The sequence below is a fragment of the Puma concolor genome, chromosome C1, assembly GCF_028749965.1.
Source record: "Puma concolor isolate L17-30 chromosome C1, mPumCon1.1.hap2, whole genome shotgun sequence".
NCBI classification, from domain to species: domain Eukaryota; kingdom Metazoa; phylum Chordata; class Mammalia; order Carnivora; family Felidae; genus Puma; species Puma concolor.
This window is the reverse complement of record NC_141674.1, coordinates 15,145,093-15,169,070: the sequence shown is the minus strand read 5'-3', so window position 1 is coordinate 15,169,070 and position 23,978 is coordinate 15,145,093. Positions and strand designations below refer to the sequence as shown.

Below are 23,978 nucleotides of genomic sequence, written 5' to 3'. Positions count from 1 at the left end.
CTTCCTGCAAGCACCCCTCCCTGACGGATCTGCTGGGGCCCGGGCATGGTGACATTAGGTCTGAAGCTGAGACAGCTGACTACCTCCTGCTCAAGACTGTGAGTTCCCCGCAGGGCCGACCCTCAGGTGGGGGGAGGAATCCCAGGAGCCTGGGTCTTCCTGTGACACTCTGGGCCTCAGTGTCCCCAACCACAAAACAGAGACAATGACCCCAGCCCTCCCCCAGCTTATCAGGGATGGCCTGTTGCAAAGCGGTGTACAAATGGAGGAACCATCCTATCTCTTATTATTGATGTGGTTAAGAGGCCACTGCTTAGCAGCTTTCTGACTCTCCTTGGCCTCAGAAGCCCATCTAGAGCACAGAGGCCCAGTGTGTGCTGAGGGCAGGGGTGTGGGTCCCCCAGGCACTGGCAGGGACTGCCCAGGTCCTGTTTTGAACACTGCTGCTCTCAGACCCCACCCTTTTCTCTTCTGCTTAAGGAAGCACAAAAGGCCACAGGGAGTGAGGGGAAGGCTTTAAGTCTGCCCACATGTGTGGAGAGAGAAAACTATCTGCCAGCCTCTGGACAGGATCACTGGGTAGGAGCTGGCACACTTCAGGTTCTCAGTAGATGGGACACGGGGTGGCTAGGGGAGCCCTGGCTGTAAGGTGACATTGAGATGGGACCCGAGCAGGAGGAAGGGGCCAGAGCAGAGCATCAAGCCAGGGGGGATGGCCTGTGCCAAAGTCCTGTGGCTGGGAACATCTCGACTTTCTCAGCAATGGGAAAATGAGGCCAGAGAAGCAGCAGGGTGAGGGGTGGAGAGAGGCGGGGCGGGGGCGGGGGCGGAGGGTGAGGCAGGGAGAGGCACTGGAGGCCTGGAGGCTATGGAAGCAGGATTTAACTGCAAACGCACTGCGTTTTTTCCCAAAGGTTCTCTTTGGGAAAGGGCTGGGATTGGTACATATTTGGAGAAAACTGCCTGGCTGCCGTGGAGAGCGTGGGTCTTCAGGGGCAGAAGAGCAAGACTGTTTCGGGGTGTTGGAAGAAATGGTGGCAGTAGGAACCCAACTGGGCGCATTTTTGTACAACTGGGTGCCTCCAAACCAGAAGCGATCCATCCCAGATCGTGAGGGACCCAGATGCCGCCATCTGGGATTGAGGCCGCTGTGAGCCGGTGTCCAGGGGCCGTCTTCTCTGCCTCCACTTTGGATTCTCTTTGCGCTCAGGAGGTTGACCAGGGTCCAGAAATGGCCGAGGAGGTGGTGTCGGCAGCAGAGCCTGGCGTAGGGGCCGAGGCTGAGGCCTGGAGGGCCTTGGAGGCTCAGCCTCAGCCCTCGCTGGTCATGACGAGCGTGAGAAGGGACAGTGTGGGCATGGAGGTGGCGGTGCTGAGCGACGACCTGCTGCCCGCCGTGGACCAGCAGCAGGTGCTTGCCCGGTAAGTGCTGGTGCTTGGGGCTGGCGGGACCCCGTGGCGGAGCAGGACGGAGCTATGTCCTGGGCATGGGGGCGGGGGTGCCCAGAGAGTCTTCACTGAGCCCCCATCCAGATCCCCTCCTGACCGAGGCCGGACACGCCCCGATCCTCTGTCCAGGAGCAGAGGGGCAGGGATGGTGCTGATCAGCGGGGCGGGCAGGGCTCTGCTCGGGGAGCCGCACGGACGCCACCACAGACTCCATCAGGCACCTGCTCCAAGAGGAAGGGAGGGGACTGTTGTCTGCCTGGCATCCGCAGGGCCTGGCTATCAGGTTTCAGGAATCCCAGGGCAGGATGATGCAGGCTTTCCTCAGCTCCCAGCGCGCCTCCAGTGCCCTCCTGATGTCACACCTAGGACTGGCCACCCCAAACGCCCTCAGCCGCTGCTGCCTGGGGAGCTGGGCTTTCTTCCCTCGGTGCAAATCACTTAACATTTCCGAGCCTTGGTTCTCACTTCTGTGAATGTGAATAATGTCAGGCCCACCTCTGTGACAAAGTCAGCACCATGGTCAGGGGCTCAGCCTCCTCCTAGTGGTGGCAAACTCCATCCCACAGGCCACAGTTCAGACGTGAACTGAGCAGCAACTACGTGCCGGGCACCAGGCGCAAGGAAGAACGAGCTGCTGACTTGGCTTTCAAGGGGCTCACGGTCCAGGGGGAGGCAGATACCCAGGCCCAGGGAGGGCCAGCTTCTGTAGCAAAGAAAAGCAAGTGGTTGTGCAGTTGCCTGCCTTGGTTCCCGTCCGCCTCCACCACTACCTCCCTCTACCTCCTGGGGCCAACTTTAAGCCTCCCTGTGCCTCGGCTTCTTGAGAAGCTCGTCACGAGGGTCCAGGGAGACACTGCCTGCAGAGACCCAGCTTAGGGCACCAAGGGAACACTCAGCACATGTGACGGTGTTCAGGGTGTGGTCTGGAGGATGGTCAGGGAAGGCTTCTTCTGTTTCTTCGAGTAGTTTTGCTCAGCTACACCTGAGTGAGGTTTGCAGGACAGATGCCTCAGGGTGGCCTTTGGGATACAGGGCACAGCCCCAAGCAGCACGAAAGTGCAGCGCAGAGGACAGCCTGGCTGTTTGGAGGACAAGCAGCGAGTGACACTGGAGTGAGTTGGTTGGGGGGCCGCAGAGATGATGAAGTGCCTGCCTGGATGCGCTAAATGTTGTTCCCATCTCAGGGCTACTCTAATCGTGCAGGTCGCCGGGGCGCACGGCTGCGAGCCTGCTGTACTGGGGGAAAACCATGGGCCCTGGGAGGCCCCTGGCGGGTGGCGTGTCGGTTGGCTCTGGATCCACAGGGAGATTCTCGTCTGTGCTGTTGTGCAGTTGAGCGCACGGGCTTGGACTTGGGCAGATTTGCTTGGACCCCTGGTTCCGACCCTGGCCAGAGGCTTGGCCTCTCTGAACCTGTGTCCATCTGTGCGACGGGTTGTTGCATGGACTCTGAGATGTCCCGCTGGACAGCAAGGGCGCGGCGATGGCCAGATACCGTCACGTGTGCTTTCTTCTCTGTGCCCGGCAGTTTGCAGCTGTTGGAGCAGCAGGTGGTCGGCGGGGAGCAGGCCAAGAACAAGGACCTGAAGGAGAGGCACAAGCGGAGGAAGCGGTATGCGGACGAGCGCAAAAGGCAGCTGGTGGCAGCCTTGCAGAACTCGGATGAGGACGGCGGGGACTGGGTGCTGCTCAACGTCTACGACTCCATCCAGGAGGAGGTGCGCGCCAAGAGCAAGCTGCTGGAGAAGATACAGAGGAAGGTGAGGCCCCAGCCCTGCCCGCCCCACCCCGCCCGCGGGCGTTCACAGTTCCCGGCCTGCCGTGGAAGCAGTCACAGCGACAGACCAGACGTGTCTGTGCTGGGAGGGCGTGTATGACACAGAGCACAGCAGAGAAACCAGAGGACAGTGCCAGCCGGTGGGAGTGCCGTGAAGAGAATACTAGGGGAGAGTGGCTTTATTTTTATTTTTTCATTTTTTAAAGGTTTTATTTATTTATTTATTTGCTTATTTATTTTTATTTTTTAATTTAATTTTTTAAAAATTTACACCCAAATTAGTTAGCATATACTGCAACAATGATTTCAGGAGTAGATTCCTTAATGCCCCTTCCCCATTTAGCCCATCCCTCCTCCCACACCCCCTCCAGTAACCCTCAGTTTGTTCTCCATATTTATGAGTCTCTTCTGTTTTGTCCCCCTCCCTGTTTTTGTATTATTTTTGCTTCCCTTCCTTTATGCTCATTTGTTTTGTCTCTTAAAGTCCTCATACGAGTGAAGTCATATGATTTTTGTCTTTCTCTGACTAATTTCACTTAGCATAATACCCTCCAGTTCCATCCACGTGGTTGCAAATGGCAACTTTTCATTCTTTTTGATTGCCGAGTAATACTCCATTGTGTATATATACCACATTTTCTTTATCCATTCATCCATCGATGGACATTTGGGCTCTTTCCATACTTTGGCTATTGTTGATAGTGTTGCTATAAACACGGGGGTACATATGTCCCTTCAAAAGAGCACACCTGTATCCCTTGGATAAATGCCTAGTAGTGCAATTGCTGGGTGGTAGGGTAGTTCTATTTTTAGTTTTTTAAGGAACCTCCATACTGTTTTCCAGCGTGGCTGCGCCAGCTTGCATTGGCACCAACAATGCAAAAGAGATCCTCTCTCTCTGCATCCTCGCCAACATCTGCTGTTGCCTGGGTTGTGAATGTTAGCCATTCTGACAGGTGTAAGGTGGTATCTCATTGTGGTTTTGATTTGTATTTCCCTGATGATGAGTGATGTTGAGCATTTTTTCATGTGTCGGTTGGCCATCTGGATGTCTTCTTTGGAGAAGTGTCTATTCGTGTCTTTTGCCCATTTCTTCACTGGATTATTTTTGGGTGTTAAGTTTGCTAAGTTCTTTATAGATTTTGGATACTAACCCTTTATCTGATATGTCATTTGCAAATATATTCTCCCATTCCGTCTTTGCCTTTTAGCTTTGCTGATTGTTTCCTTCGCTGTGCAGAAGCTTTTTATTTTGATGAGGTCCCAGTAGTTCATTTTTGCTTTTGTTTTCCTTGCCTCTGGAGACGTGTTGAGTAAGAAGTTGCTGGGGCCAAGATCAAAGACGTTTTTGCCTGCTTTCTCCTTGAGGATTTTGATGGCTTCCTGTCTTACATTGAGGTCTTTCATCCATTTTGAGTTTATTTTTGTGTCTGGTGTCAGAAAGTGGTCCAGGTTCATTCTTCTGCATGTCGCTGTCCAGTTTTCCCAGCACCATTTGCTGAAGAGACTGTCTTTACTCCATTGGATATTCTTTCCTGCTTTGTCAAAGATTAGTTGGCCATACGTTTGTGGGTCCATTTCTGGGTTCTCTATTATGTCCATTGGTCTGAGTGTCTGTTCTTGTGCCAGTACCATACTGTCTTGATGATTACAGCTTTGTAGTATAGCTTAAAGTCCGGGATTGTGATGCCTCCTGCTTTGGTTTTCTTTTTTAAGATTGCTTTGGCTATTTGGGGCTTTTTCTGGTTCCATGCAAATTTTTGGATTATTTGTTCTGGCTCTGTGAAGAATGCTGGTGTTATTTTGATAGGGATTGCATTGAATATGTAGATTGCTTTGGGTAGTATCAACATTTAAAAAAATTTTTTTTTAACATTTATTCATCTTTGAGACAGAGAGAGAGGGAGCGTGAGTGGGGGAGGAGCAGAGAGAGAGGGAGACACAGAATCTGAAGCAGGCTCCAGGCTCTGAGCTGGCAGTGCAGAATTCAGTGCGGGACCCGAACTCACTGGCTGTGAGATCATGACCTGAGCCGAAGTCGGAAGCCGGATGCTTAACTGACTGAGCCACCCAGGCACCTCCCCATCTTCTTTTTTTTAAGGGTAGTATAGACATTTTAACAATATTTGTTCTTCCTATCCAGGAGCATGGAATCTTTTTCCATTTTTTGCGTCTTCTTCAATTTCTTCCATAAGCTTTCTATAGTTTTCAGTGTATAGATTTTTCACCTCTTTGGTTAGATTTATCCCTAGGTATTTTATGGTTTTTGGTGCAATTGTAAACGGGATCGATTACTTGATTTCTCTTTTTGTCGCTTCATTGTTGGTGTATAGGAATGCAGCCGATCTCTGTGCATTGATTTTATATCCTGCAACTTTGCTGAATTCATGAATCAATTCAAGCAGTTTTTTGGTGGAATCTTTAGGGTTTTCCATATAGAGTATCATGTCATCTGCGAAGAGTGAAAGTTTGACTTCCTCCTGGCCAATTTGGATGCCTTTTATTTCTTTGTGTTGTCTGATTGCAAAGGCTAAGACTTCCAATACTATGTTGGATAACAGTGGCAAGAGTGGACATCTCTGTCTTCTTCCTGACCTTGGGGGGAAAGCTCAGTTTTTCACCATTGAGGATGATATTAGCGTGGGGTCATTCATCTACGGCTTTTATGATCTCAAGGTATGATCCTTCTATCCCTACTTTCTTGAGGATTTTTATCAAGAAAGGATGCTACATCTTGTCAAATGCTTTATCTGCATCTATTGAGAGGATCATATGGTTCTTGTCCTTTCTTTTATTGATGTGATGAATCACATTAATTGTTTTGCGGATATTGAACCAGCCCTGTGTCCCAGGCGTAAACCCCACTTGGTCGTGGTGAATAATTTTTTTTAATGTATTCTTGGATCCGGTTGGCTAATATCTTGTTGAGGATTTTTGCATCCATGTTCATCAGGGAAATTGGTCTATAGTTCTTTTTCGTGGAGTCTCTGTCTGGCTTTGGAATCAACGTAATGCTGGCTTCATAGAATGAGTTTGGAAGTTTCCCTTCCTTTTCTATTTTTTGGAACAGCTTCAAGAGAATAGGTGTTAACTCTTCCTTGAATGTTTGGTAGAATTCCCCTGGAAAGCCATCTGGCCCTGGACTCTTGTTTTTTGGAAGATTTTTGATTGTGAATTTGATTTCCTTACTGGTTATGGGTCTGTTCAAATTTTCTATTTCTTCCTGTTTTAGTTTTGGTAGTGTATATGTTTCTAGGAATTTGTCCATTTCTTCCAGATTGCCCATTTTATTGGCATATAATTGCTCATAATATTCTCTTATTATTGTTTTTATTTGTGCTGTGTTGGTTGTGATCTCTCCTGTTTCATTCTTGATTTTATTTATTTGGGTCCTTTCCTTTTTCTTTTTGATCAGACTGGCTAGTGGTTTATCAATTTTGTTAATTCTTCCAAAGAGCCAACTTCTCGTTTCATTGATCTGTTCTATTGTTTTTTTGGTTTCGATAGCATTAATTTCTGCTGTAATCTTTATTATTTCCTGTCTTCTGCTGGTTTTGGGTTTTATTTGCTGTTCTTTTTCCAGCTCATTAAGGCGTAAGGTTAGGTTGTGTATCTGAGATCTTTCTTCCTTCTTTAAGAAGGCCTGGATTGCTATATACTTTCCTCTTATGACCGCCTTTGCTGCGTCCCAGAAGTTTTGGGTTGTGGTGTTATCATTTTCATTGGCTTCCATATACTTTTTAATTTCCTCTTTAACTTCATTCATTAGTAGGATGTTCTTCAGTCTCCAAGTATTTGTTACCTTTTCAATTTTTTTTGCTGTGGTTGATTTCCAGTTTCATAGCATTGTGGTCTGAAAATATGCACGGTATGAACTCGACCTTTTTGTGCTTGCTGAGGGCTGATTTGTATCCCAGTATGTGGTCTATTCTGGAGAACGTTCCACGTGCACTGGAGAAGAATGTATATTCTGCTGCTTTAGGATGAAATGTTCTGAATATATCTGTTAAGTCCATCTGGTCCAGTGTGTCATTCAAAGCCATTGTTTCCTTGTTGATTTTCTGCTTAGATGATCTGTCCATTGCTGTGAGTGGGGTGTTGAAGTGCCCTACTATTATGGTATTACTATCGATGAGTTTCTTTATGTTTGTGATTAATTGATTTATATATTTGGGTGCTTTCACATTTGGCGCATAAATGTTTACAGTTGGTAGGTCTTCTTGGTCTATAGACCCCTTGATTATGATATAATGCCCTTCTGCATCTCTTGACACAGTCTTTATTTTAAAGTCTAGATTGTCTGATATAAGTATAGCTACTCCGGCTTTCTTTTGTTGACCATTAGCATGATAGATGGTTCTCCATCCCCTGACTTTCAATCTGAAGATGTCTTTAGGTCTAAAGTGGGTCTCTTGTAAACAGCATATAGATGGATCTTGTTTTCTTATCCATTCTGTTACCCTATATCTTTTGATGGGAGCATTGAGTCCATTGACGTTTAGAGTGAGTACTAAAAGATATGAATTTATTGCCATTGTGATGCTTGTAGAGTTGGAGTTTCTGGTGGTGTTCTCTGGTCCTTTCTAATCTTTGTTGCTTTTGGTATTTATTTATTTATTTACTTATTTATTTATATTTTCATCTTTTCTCCCCTCAGAGAGTCCCCCTTAAAATTTCTTGCAGGGGTGGTTTAGTGGTCACAAACTCCTTTAATTTTTGTTTGCCTGGGAAACTTTTTATCTCTCCTTCTATTTTGAGTGACAGCCTTGCTGGATAAAGAATTCTTGGCTGGGGCGCCTGGGTGGCTCAGTCAGTTAAGCGTCCGACTTCAGCTCAGGTCATGATCTCGCGGTCCGTGAGTTCGAGCCCCGCGTCGGGCTCTGTGCTGACCGCTCAGAGCCTGGAGCCTGTTTTGGATTCTGATACTCTCCCTCTCTCCCTCTCTCTCTGATACTCCCCCATTCATGCTCTGTCTCTCTCTGTCTCGAAAATAAATAAACGTTAAAAAAAAAAATTAAAAAAAAAAAAAAGAATTCTTGGCTGCATATTTTTCTGATTCAGCACATTGAATATATCCTGCCCCTCCTTTCTGGCCGGCCAAGTTTCTGTGGAGGTCTGCTGCAAAAAGGTTTTTTTTTTTGTTTTTTTTTTTAATGTTTTTATTTATTTTCGAAGAAGAGAGAGAGAGACACAGCATGAGCAGGGGAGGAGCAGAGAGAGGGAGACACAGAATCAGAAGCAGGCTCCAGGCTCTGAGCTGTCAGCACAGAGCCCTACGCGGGGCTTGAACTCACAAACTGTGAGATCATGACCTGAGCTGAAGTCGGACGCTTAACCGACTGAGCCACCCAGGCGCCCCAAAAAGGTTTTTTATTTATTTTAAGACAGAGAGAGAGAGCAAGGGAGGGAGGGGCAGAGAGAGAGGCAGAGAATCCCAAGCAGGCTCCGGATTTTCAGCACGGAGCCCAATGCAGGGCTCGAACTCACAAACCGTGAGATCATGACCTGAGCCGAAACCAAGAGTCGGACGCTTAACTAACCGAGCCACCCACACCGCTCCTTTTTCTTTTCGTTTTGATTGAAGTATAAACATACAAATCACAAATGTGCAACATAATTCATTTCCGCAAAGTGAATGCGCCCATGAACCCAGCACCCTCGTCAAGGAACTGAGCATTAAGAGAACCCCAGAAGTTCCTGGGGCCACCTTGGGTGGGGGGCAGGGAGGTTCTCACGGAGGCGGTGACTTCTGAGGTGGGACCTGAGCATTAAGAAAGGCCGGGCCCTGCCGTATGTCGTGACCTGAAGGAAGAGGCTTCCAGGCCGAGAGAGGGGCCAGTGCTGAGAACGTCAGTGGCTCCAGGAGCAGAAAGGAGGTGAATGGACTGAGCGCAGGGAGTGAGGACAAGACAGAGGAGGACGAGTTGCCACCTGCTTCCCTCGGAGCGCCCTCGGGCACCCTGGGCCCCAGCACGTCCCCCTCGGCTAACCCTCATCCCCACCCACACCACCAACCAAACGATCTCGCCAAAGTGGAAGCTGATGCTTTTCTCTTTGAACCTCTGTAGTTTTTAAATTTTCTTGGCTATTTTCATGCTTTTTCTTTTAAGTTTATTTATTTATTTTGAGAGAGAGAGAGGGAGGGAGGGAGAGAGAGAGAGAGAGAGAGAGAGAGAATCCCAAGCAGGCTCCACACTGTCAGCGCAGAACCCCATGAGGGGCTTGAACTCATGAACCGTGAGATCGTCAGCTGAGCTGAAGTTGGACCCTTAACTGACTGAGCCATCCAGGTGCCCCTCATGGTTTTTCTCAATACCCTTTTTATGTTTTCAGCCAAATCTGTTCTTCCCAGGATAGCTTGTAACTTTTCTTTAATTTTTAAACTTTTTAAATTCTTTCTGGAGTTCGGTTAATGTCTCATTTTATATCTTCTTCACTTTTTCGTCCATTTCCACTTTAAGTGTTTGGATTGCTGACTTGAAATTTCCCTATGTGAATTTAAGGAGATTTTGTGAACGTTGGGATGCTGGGTTACATTTTGGTTCTGCGTGCTTGTGCTCTGGGGGGGAATTTTCTTCTTCTGAAATGCTTTGATTTTCATTTTCTGTTTCTCATAGTAACTTTGATTAGCTGCCTCTGCTCTTTTTATTTCGCAATGTCTTGTGTTTTCTGCACTTTCGGTACCAGCTGGAAGCAGAGGTGAAGGTTTGGGCTGCTGGCTAGGTTTGCTCAGTCGATAGCACACTCTTCTGTTCGTATGGTGAAGTGCAGTGTTAAATACACGCCGTCCCCTATTGCTGCGGTGGCTGGCATATCCCCACAAAGAGAGTTGCTTAAAAGAACACAAATTTATTATTTCGCATTTCTGTGGGTCAGGATCCAGCTCCCGCATGGCTGGTTCTTCTGCTTAGAATTCCACAAGGCTAAGGCCAGGTGTTGGCAGGGTCAGTTTCCTTCTGGAGGTGCTAGGAAAGAATCTGTTTCTAGGACACCTGTTGACAGGATTCTAGCCTATGTGGTTGTAGGACTGAGGTTCCCATTTCCTCACTGGCTGGCCGCTGGGGGTCATTCTGTTTCTAGAAGCTGCCTGCCTTTCCCAGCTCGTGGCCCCCATGAAAGACAGCCACGGCCAGCTCCTCCCAGACTTCAGCTCTCTCACTCTACTCTCATCTCCTTTGTCTAAAGCATCTCTTCTAAGGCCAGTCCTTTAAAAGACTGGCTTTCTGCTCCCCTCCTGCGAGGCCGGTGTGGTTACACTGGGCTCACCAGATGACCCGGGGTGATCTCCCTGGTTTAAAGTCAACAGCTTAGGGGGCGCCTGGGTGGCTCAGTCGGTTAAGCATCCAACTTTGACTCAGGTCATGATCTCGCGGTTTGTGAGTTTGAGCCCCACGTTGGGCTCTGTGCTGACAGCTCAGAGCCTGGAGCCTGCTTCCGATTCTGTGTCTCCTCCTCTCTATGCCCCTCCCATGCTCGTGCCGTGTCTCTCTCTGTCTCTCAGTAATAAATGTTACCAAAAAGAATTTTTAATTAAAAAAAAATAAAGTCAACAGATGAATAACCTTACTTCCATTTGCAAAGTGCTTTCTACCGCATAAGATAACATATTCACAGGGGTGCCTGGGTGGCTCAGTCAGTTAAGTGTCCCGACCTCAGCTCAGGTCATGATCTCATGGTTCATGAGTTCAAACCCTGCATTGGGCTCGCTACTGTCAGGGCAGAGCCCACTTCAGACTCTCTCTCCCTCGCTCTCTGCTCCTCCCCCACTCATTCTCACTCTCTCCCTCCCTCTTGGTGGGAGGGGTCATTGTGTCTTTTGGCATTTTCTCTTGTTTCTGCAGGACTTCTAATTTCCACCTCTAGGGGCCTCCCATCTCTAAGCACCCTCCAGAAGCCATGCCTTGCAGAGACTAACCCCTCAGTCTCTACAGAGACTTGCAGAGACTCAGTCTTGCAGAGACCAGCCCACATTCCAGTCTCTTCCATCAGTTTCGCTGTATCAGATCCATTATTGGTATTTTCCTACTCAGAGTGGGGCTCTCTCTTTTGGGGGGTGATTTTATCTTCCTTTCATCACCCTGCCTTCCCCCTTGCACACTTTCCTGGTGCTTTCTGCTCCTTCCTGCTGTGGGGTGGGCCCACGAGCTGTCTGCTGGACTTCTGGTTATTTCGAAGCGGCTGGTATTCTGTCTTTGGGTCATGAGGCTGGGCTCAGGGTGGTTTTATTTTCTCTCCTTGCTCAGTGTGTTGTTTTGGAGGGCCTGTCTGGAGAGAATCAGATCTATCCCCTGTCATTATCCCCAGGTATCCAGAACTTTTTTTTAACTTTCTAAAAATTTTATTCTTCAGAGAGAGAGAGAGAGAGCACACAAGCGGGAGAGGGGCAGAGAGAGAGGGGGCAGGTGGAGAGAGAGAAAATCCCAAGCAGGCTCCGTGCTGTCAGTGCAGAGCCTGATGAGGGGCTCAAACCCACAAACTGCAAGATCATGACCTGAGCCGAAATCAAGGGTCGGATGCTTAATGGAATGAGTCATCCAGGCGCCCCACTTTTGTTTTTTAATATAAGCAAATACGTGTGTGTGTGTACAAATCTGCTGTGCATACGTGTACATGCCCTCCCTCTTCTTAGAAAAAGTAGCTACAAACACACTTTCCTCCGCCTCGTCTTTTTCACATGATGATCCATCCTGGAGGTCCCTCGGCAGCGGTATCTAGAAATATGCCATTCCTTTTTACTGCTGGGTGCTGCTCCACTGTGAGGGTGTGTCATTGTTTATTCCAGCAGCCCTCTCTCTCTCTTTTTTTTACGATGTTTATGTATTTTTGACACACACACACACACACACACACACACACACACACACACAGAATCTGAAACAGGCTCCAGACTCTGAGCTGTCAGCACAGAGCCCAGCGTGGGGCTCGAACCCACGAACTGTGAGATCACGACCCGAGCTGAAGCCGGATACTTAACCGACTGAGCCACCCAGGCGCCCCTCCAGCAGCCCTCTCTTGATGGACATTTGGATTGTTTTCTATCTTTTGCCAGGGAAAAGTGCTGTGTAGTGAATAACTTGTGCACACTGCTTTTGTATTTAGGGTAGGTATAGATTGGAACCGATTCCTCCAGCTGGACGGAGAGGAAAGCATATGTGACTTTGGTAGCTTTTGCCACCTTCTCCTCCCTGAGGGTGAATCCCTTTGCGTTTCCACTAGTCCGTACCAGTGCGCTTTCTCACAGCCTCAGCAATGTGCCTTTTGCTAACTGTTGAGCAAGGCTGAGCCATTCCTTCCTGTGTTTTAGGGACGGCTGCAGTTCTCCCCCTCTGAACTGGGCTCGCTTTATGTATGTATGTATGTATGTATGTATGTATGTGTGTATTTGATATAATGTATTGTCAAATTGGCTTCCATACAACACCCAGTGCTCATCCCAAGTCTTTTGACCCCTTTTCCGTAAGGATGCTGCTTCCTTTCCTTCTCCGCTTGTAGAAGCTCTTTACAGCAGGAGTATTGTAATTTATATTACGGATAGTCATATTCCTTGGTCGGTCGCCAATTTCTTCCTCTGTGATGTAAGGTAGAAAGATTTCTGTTCCAATTTCATTTGTCTTTTTACTATGCTTTATGGTATTTTTGCCACGCAAAAGTTTTTTTTTAAGTTTTACTTTGTCAAATTAATTGACTTTTTATGGGGCGCCTGGGTGGCTTAGTCGGTGAAGTGTCCAACTTTGACTCAGGTCATGATCTCGCTGTTTGGGAGTTTGAGCCCCGCGTGGGGCTCTGTGCTGACAGCTCAGAGCCTGGAGCCTGCTTCAGATTCTGTGTCTCCGTCTCTCTCTGCCCCTTCTCTGCTCATGCTCTGTCTCAAAAATAAATGAAAACATTAAAAAAAATGAAGAGAAACAAAGATAAAATTGGTGGAACTTTTGGCAGAATCATGTTATATTTATAAATTAGCTTGAGAGTATTGGTATGTTTATGAGTTTGGATTTTCACATCCATGAACACGGTATATCTTCTGTTAGTTCAGATCAATTTTTATGTCACTCAGGAGTGTTTTATAAATTTCCTCACTTAGGTTTTGAACATAATCTTGTTAATTTCACACCTAGATATTTTCTTGTATTTGCTTTCCTCTGTGGGGTATCCTCTCCCATTACATCTTCTCACTGGATTTTATTTGTAAAGTGAAGACTAGGGCTTTAAAAAGTATCTTTAAAAAGTCATGTGAACTAGAAGGGAACACCTCTTAATTCATTCTATAGGTCCAGTATCACCTGATAACAAAACCATAGAAAGACATAACAAGAAAACTACAGACTAATATTTCTTATAAATATAGAGACAAAATGCTCCACAAAATTCTAGCAAACCAAATCCAACAACATGTAAAAAGATTGTACATCATGCCAAAGTAGGATTTATCCTAGGAATGCAAGGTTAGTTTGGTATCCAAAAATCAATTAATGCAATATACCATATCAATAGAATAAAAGACAAAACCCATATGATCATCTTAGTAGATGCAGAAAAAGCATTTGAAAAAACCAACATCTGTTATGATAAAAACACCAAGGAAACTAGAACTAGAAGGAAACTTCTTTATTCTGATAAAGGGCACCTATGAAGAATCCACAGAAAACATCATACTCAATGGTGAAAGACTTAATGCTTTCCCCCTAAGATGACAAAGAAGACAAGGGTGTCTGTTGTCAGCACTTCTATTTCACAGTAGGCTGAAGGTTCTAGCTAGGTCACTTAGGCAAGAAAGTGATTTAAAAGGCATTGAGTTTGGAAGGGAATAGGTACAAGGATTTCTATGTGCAGATGACATCATCTTATGTAGAAAATCCTAAGGAATCCACTAAAAAAAAAAAAAAAAAACAAACTACTTCAGCAAGGTTGCAGGATACAAGATTAATAAGCAAAAAGCAATTATATTTCTACATACTCTCAATGAACAACCTGCAAATAAAATTAAGAAAACAATTCCATTTATAACACATCAAAAAGAATAAACTACTTAGGAATAAATGTAACAAAAGAAGGGTAAAACTATATGCCAAAAATTAGAAAACATTGTTGAAAGAAATTAAGAATACCTAAATGGGAAGACATCCCATGTTCATGGATTGGAACATGGATTTAATATATTTTTGAAGTTTATTTATTTTGAGAGGGAGAGAGAGAGCGCACGTGTGAGTGGGGAGCAGGGGAGGGGCAGAGAGAGAGAGAGAGAGAAGGGGAGAGAGAGAATCCCAAGCAGGTTCTGCACTGCCAGTGCAGAGCCTGGCGCAGGGTTCGAACCCATGAACTGTGAGATCATAGCCGGAGCAGAAATCAAGAATCAGATGCTTAACCAACTGAGCCACCCAGGTGCCTCAAGAAATAGAGCATTAATTGCCCACCTGTGTCCTACCAGATAGCCTCTGCTTTCAACTGGTTACATGTGATGACCATTCCCATGAATTTGAAACATCCTCTTTCACTAATCGAACTGTACCTGCTCTTTAAGGAAACAGACTGCGCACCCAGGAATCTTGGGGCTCAGGGAGAGCATGGTTATAGTTGCAGCTGGGAGTCACCTGTGACCAGGGCAGATCACAAGTCTAGAATCCATGGTCAAATCAGGATGGGTCTGACTCTTAAGCCAATGTCTGTCACGTCGTAACTTGACTGTGAGCACTGAGTCTGAGAGTTTACGGCTCTGCTCCCCTTAGGAAAAAGATTTATACAAGTCTCTGAGACTTTTTAAGAAGTGGTGACTCCGCAGTGTTAAGTGTGGAGCCTTCTAAGAGGCTCCTAGATAAAATGTGTTTGTGTGGGGTCGTCTCCGAGGGCTGGCATGGGGGGGTGCGGCTAAGGAGCAACTTCTTTTCCTGTTTTCTTTAGGGCTGTGGACACAGTAGGTGCTTGTTTAGTGCTGGTGGACAGACGGGAGGCGGGCGCGGGTAGATGAGCGGATCGGCGAACAGATGACGGGTGGCCGGCTGAAGGCTCGGGCAGTGGGTGCCGAGGGTGGATAAAAGGGCTTGCTGTCTTCCCTGCTCGAGATCGTCACCCCCTGCTTTCAGCTTCGGGCGGCGGAGGTGGAAATCAAGGACCTGCAGTCCGAGTTCGAGCTGGAAAAGATCGATTACCTGGCCACCATCCGCCGGCAGGAGCGGGACTCCTTGCTCCTCCAGCAGCTCCTGGAGCAGGTGCAGCCTCTCATCCGCCGCGACTGCAACTACAGCAACCTGGAGAAGATCCGGCGCGAGTCCTGCTGGGATGAGGACAACGGCTTCTGGAAGATCCCTGAGCCCATCATCGTAAAAACCAGCCTCCCAGTAGGTCAGGCGCTTGGCCGTCCCCTCGCTCCTCCCCACGGTTTGCCCTCCTGCAGGCTGACCCGGAGCCCGGGCTCCCGCCCTGCTGGCTGTGGGCACAGCAGGCCCGGGGCTCCGGGCTCCAGAGCGATGGAGGGCCTGAGGGAGAAGTTGTGTGGGTTGGAATTCGGGTTCCACCACGCCCCGTGTGACCCCTTTGGGACTCAGTGTCCTCGTCTGTGAAATGGGGATTAGTGACCGCACCTTCCGTAGACATTGCTGGGTGGCTTAACACGTGTTAATGCCCATAAAACGTTTAGCGCCATGCGCGCACGTGCCAAGTGCACCATACATTTTTTAAAAATGTTTATTTACTTTTGAGAGAGAGAGAGAGAAGGAATGTGAGCAGGGGAGGGGCAGAGAGGGGGAGAGATACAGAACTGGAAGTGGGCTCCAGGCTCCACACTGTCAGCACAGAGCCCACACGGGGCTTGAACTCACAGACTGTGAGATCATGACCTGAGCTGGAGTCGGAGGCTTAACCGACTGAGCCACCCAGGCGCCCCCGTGGTACATTCTACCACTGTCATGATTGTCCCCCAGCATTATCCCCCAGCAACCCCATGGAGGACAAAGATTTTACATTTCGGGAGACGGAATCTCAGAGTGAGTGACTTAGCCAGAGTCCCAGGCAGAGCAGGGAGTTGGAGGACCGGGCCGTTCAGAGTTCCAGGCCTGGCTCACCTTGTGCTTTTGCCACTGACTTCCTGTGGGACTTTATGAAGGTCACTGTTTGTCTCTGGGCCTTGGTCCCTGATCTTCACAAAGGAGGGGCTGGTGGTCTGGAAGGCCCCTCCACCTCCGATGAGTCTGGGAGCACTTAGGGAGCAGTAGCGTCTTATGTCCCCTGGGGCCCCCAGCGGGCCTCCCCCGCTGTCAAGAGAATGTTCGTTTAGGTCCCGCATCCCTGATGTTTATGGATGGCACTGACGCTACCCCTGCCCGAAGGCCAGCCAGCTCCACTTCCCGGGGTTCCCCCTGCCCCCACCAGCCTGCTGTGCTGTTACAAGCAGGAGAGTGGCTGCTTTGACATCTGAGCCCTCCCATTGTCTGTTTCCCAAAGTCATCCCTTGGTTCGGGCTGGGAAGTGTACTCCCCTGGTCCCGGGCCTGAGCCAGGCCTGACCTGCCAGCTCGGGGACCTGTTGCCACCCACCCTGTCCCTCTGGCACTCAGACCAGGCAGCAGTGACTTGGGCTTTTGTTTCTCATAGCAGTTCCAACAGGGCCACAGAACAAGGTTGTCCGCAAAACCTCTGCCGCAGACAACGGTGAAGCAGGCATGGTAAGGCCTCTGTGAGAGGGGGCAAGGCGTGGGGAGCTGGCGGGGCTTCGTCCCCACCGTGCAGTGGGTGAGCGTTACTATAGGGCACTGGGCTGCTTTGGTCCTTGGATCTGGTATCATCACTGGATTGTAGAGCTTGTTGCTGATCTTGACCTTGTGTCCAGGTTAACTGTTCCATTGGTATATGTTCAGTACCACGTACATATCTTTGATTTAAACCCTTGGTACATGCATCTCAGTCACTTTGTGGCCGAGGTGGAGAAACTGCTTATGGAAGAGAAATCCATTGGTTTGAGAATCGGCGAGTCCATGAATTTCTTTTTCCTTTTTTTTTAAATGTTTATTTATTTTTGGGAGAGAGATTGAGAGAGACAAAGACAGAGCATGAGCGGGGGAGGGGCAGAGAGAGACGGAGACACAGCCTCTGAAGCAGGCTCCAGGCTCTGAGTGGTCAGCACAGAGCCTGACGCGGGGCTCGAACTCTTGAGCTGTGAGATCGTGACCTGAGCCGAAGTCGGACGCTCACCCAGGTGCCCCTAGACCATGAGGTTCTTTTTTCTCTTTTAATTTTTTTTCAAAGTTTATTTAATTTTGAGAGAGAGGGAGACACAGAATCCAAAGCAGCTCCAGGCTCCAAACTGTCAGCACAGATCCTGACAAGGGACTCGAACGGTGAGATCACGACCTGAGCCGAAGTCGGACGCTCAACCAACTTAGCCACCCGGGCACCCCTACCATGAAGTTCTTGATCCGTGCAGGGTATTAATGTGTTGAGAGCTGCCTGTCCCAGGATTTCGCTAGAGGCTGGCAGGAGTCCTGGACCAGTGGTCATTTCTGTCTTGCTGGTCTGACAGGGTTTGGGAAGGTCTGAGCCTTAGGACCCACTTTCCTTTCTTACCTGATGTTTTCCTGGCAGAACACCAAGGGTTGTTAATTGCCTTGCGTTGGAAAATGGTTTGCATTCACAACTGTAGATTTATTCATGCTTTTAATTTATGTTTTTGTACACAATTCTCAATTCTTTAAGAGATGACAAATTTTAGTTTTCTACTGTCATGTGGAGAACATTAGGCCCCAGCAACATGTCACTGTGTGGGGAAAAAGTGCTGCAGTGTTAAAAAAAAAAAAAAAAAAAAAAAAAAAAAAACCTATGCAGGAGTCTGAGCCTGGATCCTTTCTATGTAATTCTGGCGCCCAGACCCTGCACCGCCTCTGGCCCTCATTCAAAGGCCCTTATGGCCAAAGGGAAAGTAGGAGGCAGCCCCTCCTGCTGGTGAAGGACAGAAGCTTTGTCTTCAATCCCAGAGGCCAGGCAGTACATTCTGGTTCCCTGGACCCTTGCTGGTGTCTTTGGACCAAAGGGCCCTCAGGGATTTATGAAACAGTAATTGGGATTCTAAAGTCACTTTATTCTCATATCTCCCACGTTTTGTATGACAACAGAAATGTACCTCCTCAAAGCAGAGGTCAGAAAACTTCCCTGTGAAGCACCACACTTTTCTGTGTGTTTCTCCACCTCTTGGTTCTGCTTCCCTTGTTATGTTAGCTTCAGACTCAGGCAGGCTTTGGCTACGTGGCAGGAAAGGTGGCCGCTGGCGATTGGTGATCCAAGAGGAAGAGACCCAGTCTCTTACCACATCTTAACCAACACTTGTGGGAAGACTCTGATCAGTCGGCCTGGGTGAGGGGCCTGCTCTTAGACCAATGACTATGTCCAGGAAAAAAAAAATTTTATTAAAAAAAATTTTTTTTAATCTTTATTTATTTTTGAGAGAGAGAGACAGCATGTGAGCAGGGGAGGAGCAGAGAGAGAGGGAGACACAGAATCCAAAGCAGGCTCCAGGCTCTGAGCTGTCAGCACAGAGCCTGACACGGGGCTCAAACTCATGAACTGTAAGATCATGACCTGAGCCGAAGTTGGACACTCAACCGACTGAGCCACCCAGGCACCCCCCAAAAAAGTATTTTTAATGTTTACTTACTTTTGAGAGAGAGAGAGAGAGAGAGCACACACACACTAGTGGGGGAGGGGCAGAAAGAGAGGGAGGCAGAGAATCCCAAGCAGGCTCCCCACTGTCAGCACAGAGCCCAACGTGGGGCTTGAACCCATGAACCATGAGATCACGACCTGAGCTGAAGTCGGATGCTTAACTGACTGAGCCACCCAGGTGCCCCAATGTTTATTTCATTTTTGAGAGAGAGAGAGAGACAGAGTGTGAGCAGGGGGAGGGGCAGAAAGAGAGGGAGACACAGAATCTGAAGCAGGCTCCAGGCTCTGAGCTGTCAGCACAGAGCCCGATGTGGGGCTCAAACCCACGAACTGTGAGATCATGACCTGAGCCGAAGTCGGACGCTTGACCGAATGAGCCACCCAGGCGCCCCTGGAAGATGTATTTCTGTGACTGGTTCGGTCTGGGTCACATGCCCAGTTGTGCAGCAAGGGGGTGGACGAGAGGGAGCGGAGGTATTAGGGCGCTATGAATGATCGCTTCAGCAGGACCATGCCAAAGGGGAGAAGGGTAGTCCCTGAAGGAAGAGATTCAGGCTGAGGAAAACAAGTCCACTATAGTGGTGACAAATCACAGTCCTTGATGATAAGAGGTTGGGACCATGGGCTGAGTACTGTATTACCTGTTCTGTGAATGTGCCGAGACGGGTTGGGGCTATGGCATTGCCCTTGCCCCTGATGGAGAACAAGGCACTTCCCATACCAAGGAAGGGGGGTCGGGTAGCTCTGGCTGGAGCTGTGGCTCTCCTGGCCTGAGCTGCCTGGACCCCACCCCAGGAGTGTGGGCAGTGAGGCTCAGGGCAGCCCCCAGCCCCCCGGGCCTGCAGAGGTAAGAACTATACAAACAAGGGGTCTTGACCCACGAGGATCTGGAATCTCGGCAGGAGGAAGACCGCTACAAGCTGATGCTCAGTCGCAGCGACAGCGAAAACATTGCCAGTAACTACTTCCGGTCCAAGCGAGCCAGCCAGATCCTCAGCACGGATCTCATGAAGAGCCTCGGTGAGTGCCCTGCCCACCTCCTGTCCTCCAGCTGCTCCCCGAGAGAGCCCTTCCTGGTCCTCTGCCGACTGGGAGTCACGTGATGGGTGGAGTGGCGTCAGGCCCGGGTTAAAAACCCCTTCCCGTCTCTGAGCCTCAGTTTCCTGAGCTGTGCACTGAGTTGGGTATACCTACTTCTTGGGGCTTAGGTGAAATGAGGTGGGCAAGCAGCCCAGCCCCGGGCCTGGCACGTAGTACGTGCTCAACGCACAGCCTCCCTCTTCCTGTCCCCCTTCATCTCTCGGCGGACCGCTGCCGTGTTTGGTGCCCCCCCGATGCCCAGCAGGCCTGTGACACGCGGCTCGGTGCCCTGGCACGTGTTGCACGGGTCTGGCTCAGCTGCTCACTGGCTTCTGCAGATGCCGGTGTGGTGGCTTTCTCCCATTGAGCCAAAGGGGGCAGGCAGGGCCACCAAGGTGAAACACTTTTAAAAGCAAGAATTGCAAATCACTTGGTTCTTTCTATTTCTAAAACCAAAATCAAAGACCGCAGTTTCTAATAAAATATCAGTGAAAAGCAAATCTCAGTCCTGCACTGAGACTACTGAAGAGGTGGAATCCAGCAGAGTTGAGGAACAGGAAGGGGAAAATGGCCCAGGATACAAATGAACATCAGTTGAGGACCCGGCGTTGTGTCCATGTTGCAGATGAGGAAACTGAGGCTCTGGGAGAAGTCGCTCCCAAAAGTTGGGCTCTGAACGCAGGCTTGTCTGGCTCGAGTCCTAGGCTGCCTCGGTCTGAGCCTTTAAAACTCCACACTCCTGGTCCAGAGCCTTTCGGAGGCCCAGCTGTGGGACCAGGCCTCCGGCTGGGTGGAGCGGGCAGGGCTCCCCCTCTCCGTACCCCTGACTTACCTGCTCCTCTGCTCCCTTCTCCACAGCGCATCACAGCTCTCCCCCCGGCCTCAGCTCCCCACTCAACAACACCGCGGCCATCGTGCCCACCCAGGCCCCCGAAATGCCCCAGCCCCGGCCCTTCCGCCTCGAGTCCCTCGACATCCCCTTCACCAAGGTCAAGCGTAAGAAAAGCAAAAGCAGCTTCGGCAGTGAGCCTCTGTGAACTTGGTCTCCTGCTGCTGCCCTGACTTTGAGCTTCCCGGAGACTGCCAAGCCCTCCCAGGGCAGCCCCAGCCAGGCCTCCTCCCACCTGCCCCCACGGTGTCTGGGAGCCCAGGGGGCCCCTTGCCCTGGGAAGAGCTTTCCCTTCCCTGTTACCCAGAGAGCCTCCTCTGCCCAGACCATGAGCACTTGGGAGGCTGGGCCACCCCCGCAGAGGTGCTCTCGGGCTGTCCATGCCTCGCCAGTGTTCCACCTGCCACAGCCTGCCAGTGTTCCTCCGTGCCTCGATGGGCTCAGAAACCTCAAGGCTTTCACCAGCAGCCCCAACAGAGTGGGGAGCCACTTCCGCATGGATCAAGGACAGTGTGTTGGAGATGGATGATGGTGCCTCCTCCCCTTGCCTTCCTGGGGGGAAGCTGGGCAGCATGGGCACGGGAGTCCTGGGGCAGCTGTGCCACGCTGCCCTCTCCCGGCCGGTCTGTGGCCTAGAGGACGCTGCCCCGCATGAAGCTGCCCCAATAAACTGCCTTTTACCGATGAGCTCCCCTTCCCCGACCCTCTGACAGTGTCACCGGGGCCCCTCCTGTCACTGCGGCCTGGCCTTCACAGGGAAGCTCTTTCTGGAGCAGGGTTTCTTTCTTTCTTTAAAAAAAAAATTTTTTTTTTAAGTTTATTTATTTATTTTTGAGAGAGAGAGTGAGCAGGGGAGAGGCAGAGAGAATCCCAAGCAGGCTCCACACTGTCAGTGCAGAGCCTGACGTGGGGCTCAAACTCACTGGGAGCTGCGAGATCACGACCTGAGCCGAAATCAGGGGTCAGACGCTTAACCAACTGAGCCACCCAGGTGCCCCTGGAGCAGGGTTTCTTAACTACCTGATGCCTTTAAAACAAATGGGCTCCAGGGCTTCTGCAACTCCCCGCACTCATGAGTACAAGCACATTTTTCTGGGGAGAGCATCCGAACTGTCATTAGAGTCTCAGAGGATCCGTGGCTCGGGAGAGCAGAGACCTTGTTTTGGAAACCAGAGGTGGTGTCTTGCCGAAACCCAGAAGGCCACGTTTTGACAGTCCTCGGGGGCTGTGCTGGAACCGGATGCCCTGACATGGCCAGAAATGAACCCAGGCCGCCCCAGTGGTTGAGGATACATCCCTCCCTTTGCTCATTGTATCCCAGGCCTGCCCTGCGGGAGGGCCCCACAATCTCAGGGAAGAGTCTTGGCTTTGGGTTGAAGATGGGCCTCACTGCACTCTGGGCCCCATCTGCGAGAGGGGGAACACCTGCCTCCCAGGGGTATCGTGAAGGTTAAATGAGATCATGTGTGATGTTCCCGGTACATAGCAGGTGCTCTGCGTTAGTCCCCCTCGTTCGTTCTCCTCCATATTTTGCATTAATTAGTGTGGTGGGTCCCACAAGCTACGTGCCTGGGCGAAGGAGCTCATGCCCTGGAGAAGCTGGGGTGGAAGGTGCTCTGGTAACCGGAGATGAGTTTAACCAGAGGCAGGCTGCAGTACACCATTGAGAGGAAGAAAGGTCAGGGCTTTATGGGGGGAAAAGCATCCTTGTGAAGGGTGGAGCTACCATAAAAGACGAAGAAGATCCTGGGAGGCTTAAGAAGGGAATGGCCGGGGTGGGAGTGGTTGCTGTGTGCGCAAAGGCGAGTGGGGAAGCTGAGTGTGTTAAAGGTTGGAGACTTACTGCATGGATAGTCCTGAGCAGAGCCGGAGAAGGAGGTTGCTGAGTTCAGTTTCAGTGGAGACCTGAGCGTGAGGAGCCCTGGGTGACCCTGAGCAGTGGGACTCCTAAGCCACCTACAGGCATCATCAGGTCTGAGTTCAAGGTGAACGGATGTGGCATTGTATGCAGAAGGGTAGGAGGGCTGGGCTGGGACGCCCAGGGTGGGGGTGAGGCTTAACTCTCAGTGGAACCAGCAGAGATGGAGAGGAGGTAGATTCAGTTAAGGAGATGGAGGGAGGGAGGTTCTGACTTTTGCCCCCACATTCTTTTGGGTGGGCAAGTGTGAAAGGTCAGAAAAGAACAGCTGCCTTCTGTCTCCACCATCGCTTTTTGCCCCAGGATTGTGGTTGGGACCCAGCCTTGGAGCTGCTTTTACTTAGACCCGTGGTGGGGCTGAGGTGAGCCAGGTGCCCCCCATCAATTTAGAAGCTAGCATTACTGAGGGGAGGCTGAGCCACACTCGGCACGAAGTGCTTCAAAACCTGCCCCTGAGGGGCACCTGGGTGGCTCAGTCGGTTGAGCGGCCGACTTCAGCTCAGGTCATGATCTCGCGGTCCGCGAGTTCGAGCCCCGCGTCAGGCTCTGGGCTGATGGCTCAGAGCCTGGAGCCTGTTTCCGATTCTGTGTCTCCCTCTCTCTCTGCCCCTCCCCCGTTCATGCTCTGTCTCTCTCTGTCTCAAAAAAAAATAAACATAAAAAAAAAAAATAAAAAAAAAAAAAACAAACCTGCCCCTGAGCTCCCACGAGCTCAGCTTTTCCAAAGGCACACAGGTAAGTGGGAGGGCTGAGCCTCGCTATTATTTCTATTTCCAGCCTAGGAAAGTGGCCCGGAGAGAAGTGAAATGCCCCAGCAGCAGGGGTAGTGAGAGGCGGAGCTGAGAAATGAACCCAGCTACAGCGTTTTCATCGGGAAGCCAGTTCGCCGCCTATCCAGCTGCCTCCAGCATGGGCCACCAGGCCTGGTAGGTCAGGCCTGTACCCAGGCCGCTGGGTCCATTAGTGACAGGAGATTCAAAGTATCCTAGCCCTGATCTTAGTTTTCCAACCCTTTCCTCCCTGGAGATAGAGATGGGGCCTGGTTTCTAGTCCCGAGTCTGTCCTGGGCCAGTGAGGACACAGCCAGGGATCATCGAGGAGGTGGTTCCAAGTGGCCACAACCTCTCCAGGTCCCGTAAGGGACAAGCCCGCCTGATGAGGAGGCGGGATCTGGGCTCCCGGCGGGAGTCCGGTCTGGGCGGAGCCTAAGGGCGCTCGGCC

At 49.9% G+C, this 23,978-nt stretch overlaps 1 protein-coding gene across 5 annotated transcripts in view; it reads left to right on the top strand.

The window, feature by feature from the left end:
* Nucleotides 1-21,526, top strand: part of KIF17 (kinesin family member 17) — a 48,209-nt gene extending 26,683 nt beyond the window's left edge. For 2 of the 5 annotated variants that reach the window (XM_086715874.1, XM_086715878.1), the window contains exons 9-16: nucleotides 12-98; nucleotides 481-579; nucleotides 1,211-1,422; nucleotides 2,978-3,209; nucleotides 15,304-15,562; nucleotides 16,810-16,880; nucleotides 19,773-19,890; nucleotides 20,809-21,526. In XM_086715874.1, the coding sequence (XP_086572000.1) occupies nucleotides 12-98; nucleotides 481-579; nucleotides 1,211-1,422; nucleotides 2,978-3,209; nucleotides 15,304-15,562; nucleotides 16,810-16,880; nucleotides 19,773-19,890; nucleotides 20,809-20,987 (1,257 nt within the window). In that variant the 3' untranslated portion in view covers nucleotides 20,988-21,526. The remainder of the gene's footprint in view (nucleotides 1-11; nucleotides 99-480; nucleotides 580-1,210; nucleotides 1,423-2,977; nucleotides 3,210-15,303; nucleotides 15,563-16,809; nucleotides 16,881-19,772; nucleotides 19,891-20,808) is intronic. The other 3 variants (XM_086715875.1, XM_086715876.1, XM_086715877.1) reach the window with 3 other exon arrangements.
* Nucleotides 21,527-23,978: the final 2,452 nt, after the last annotated feature.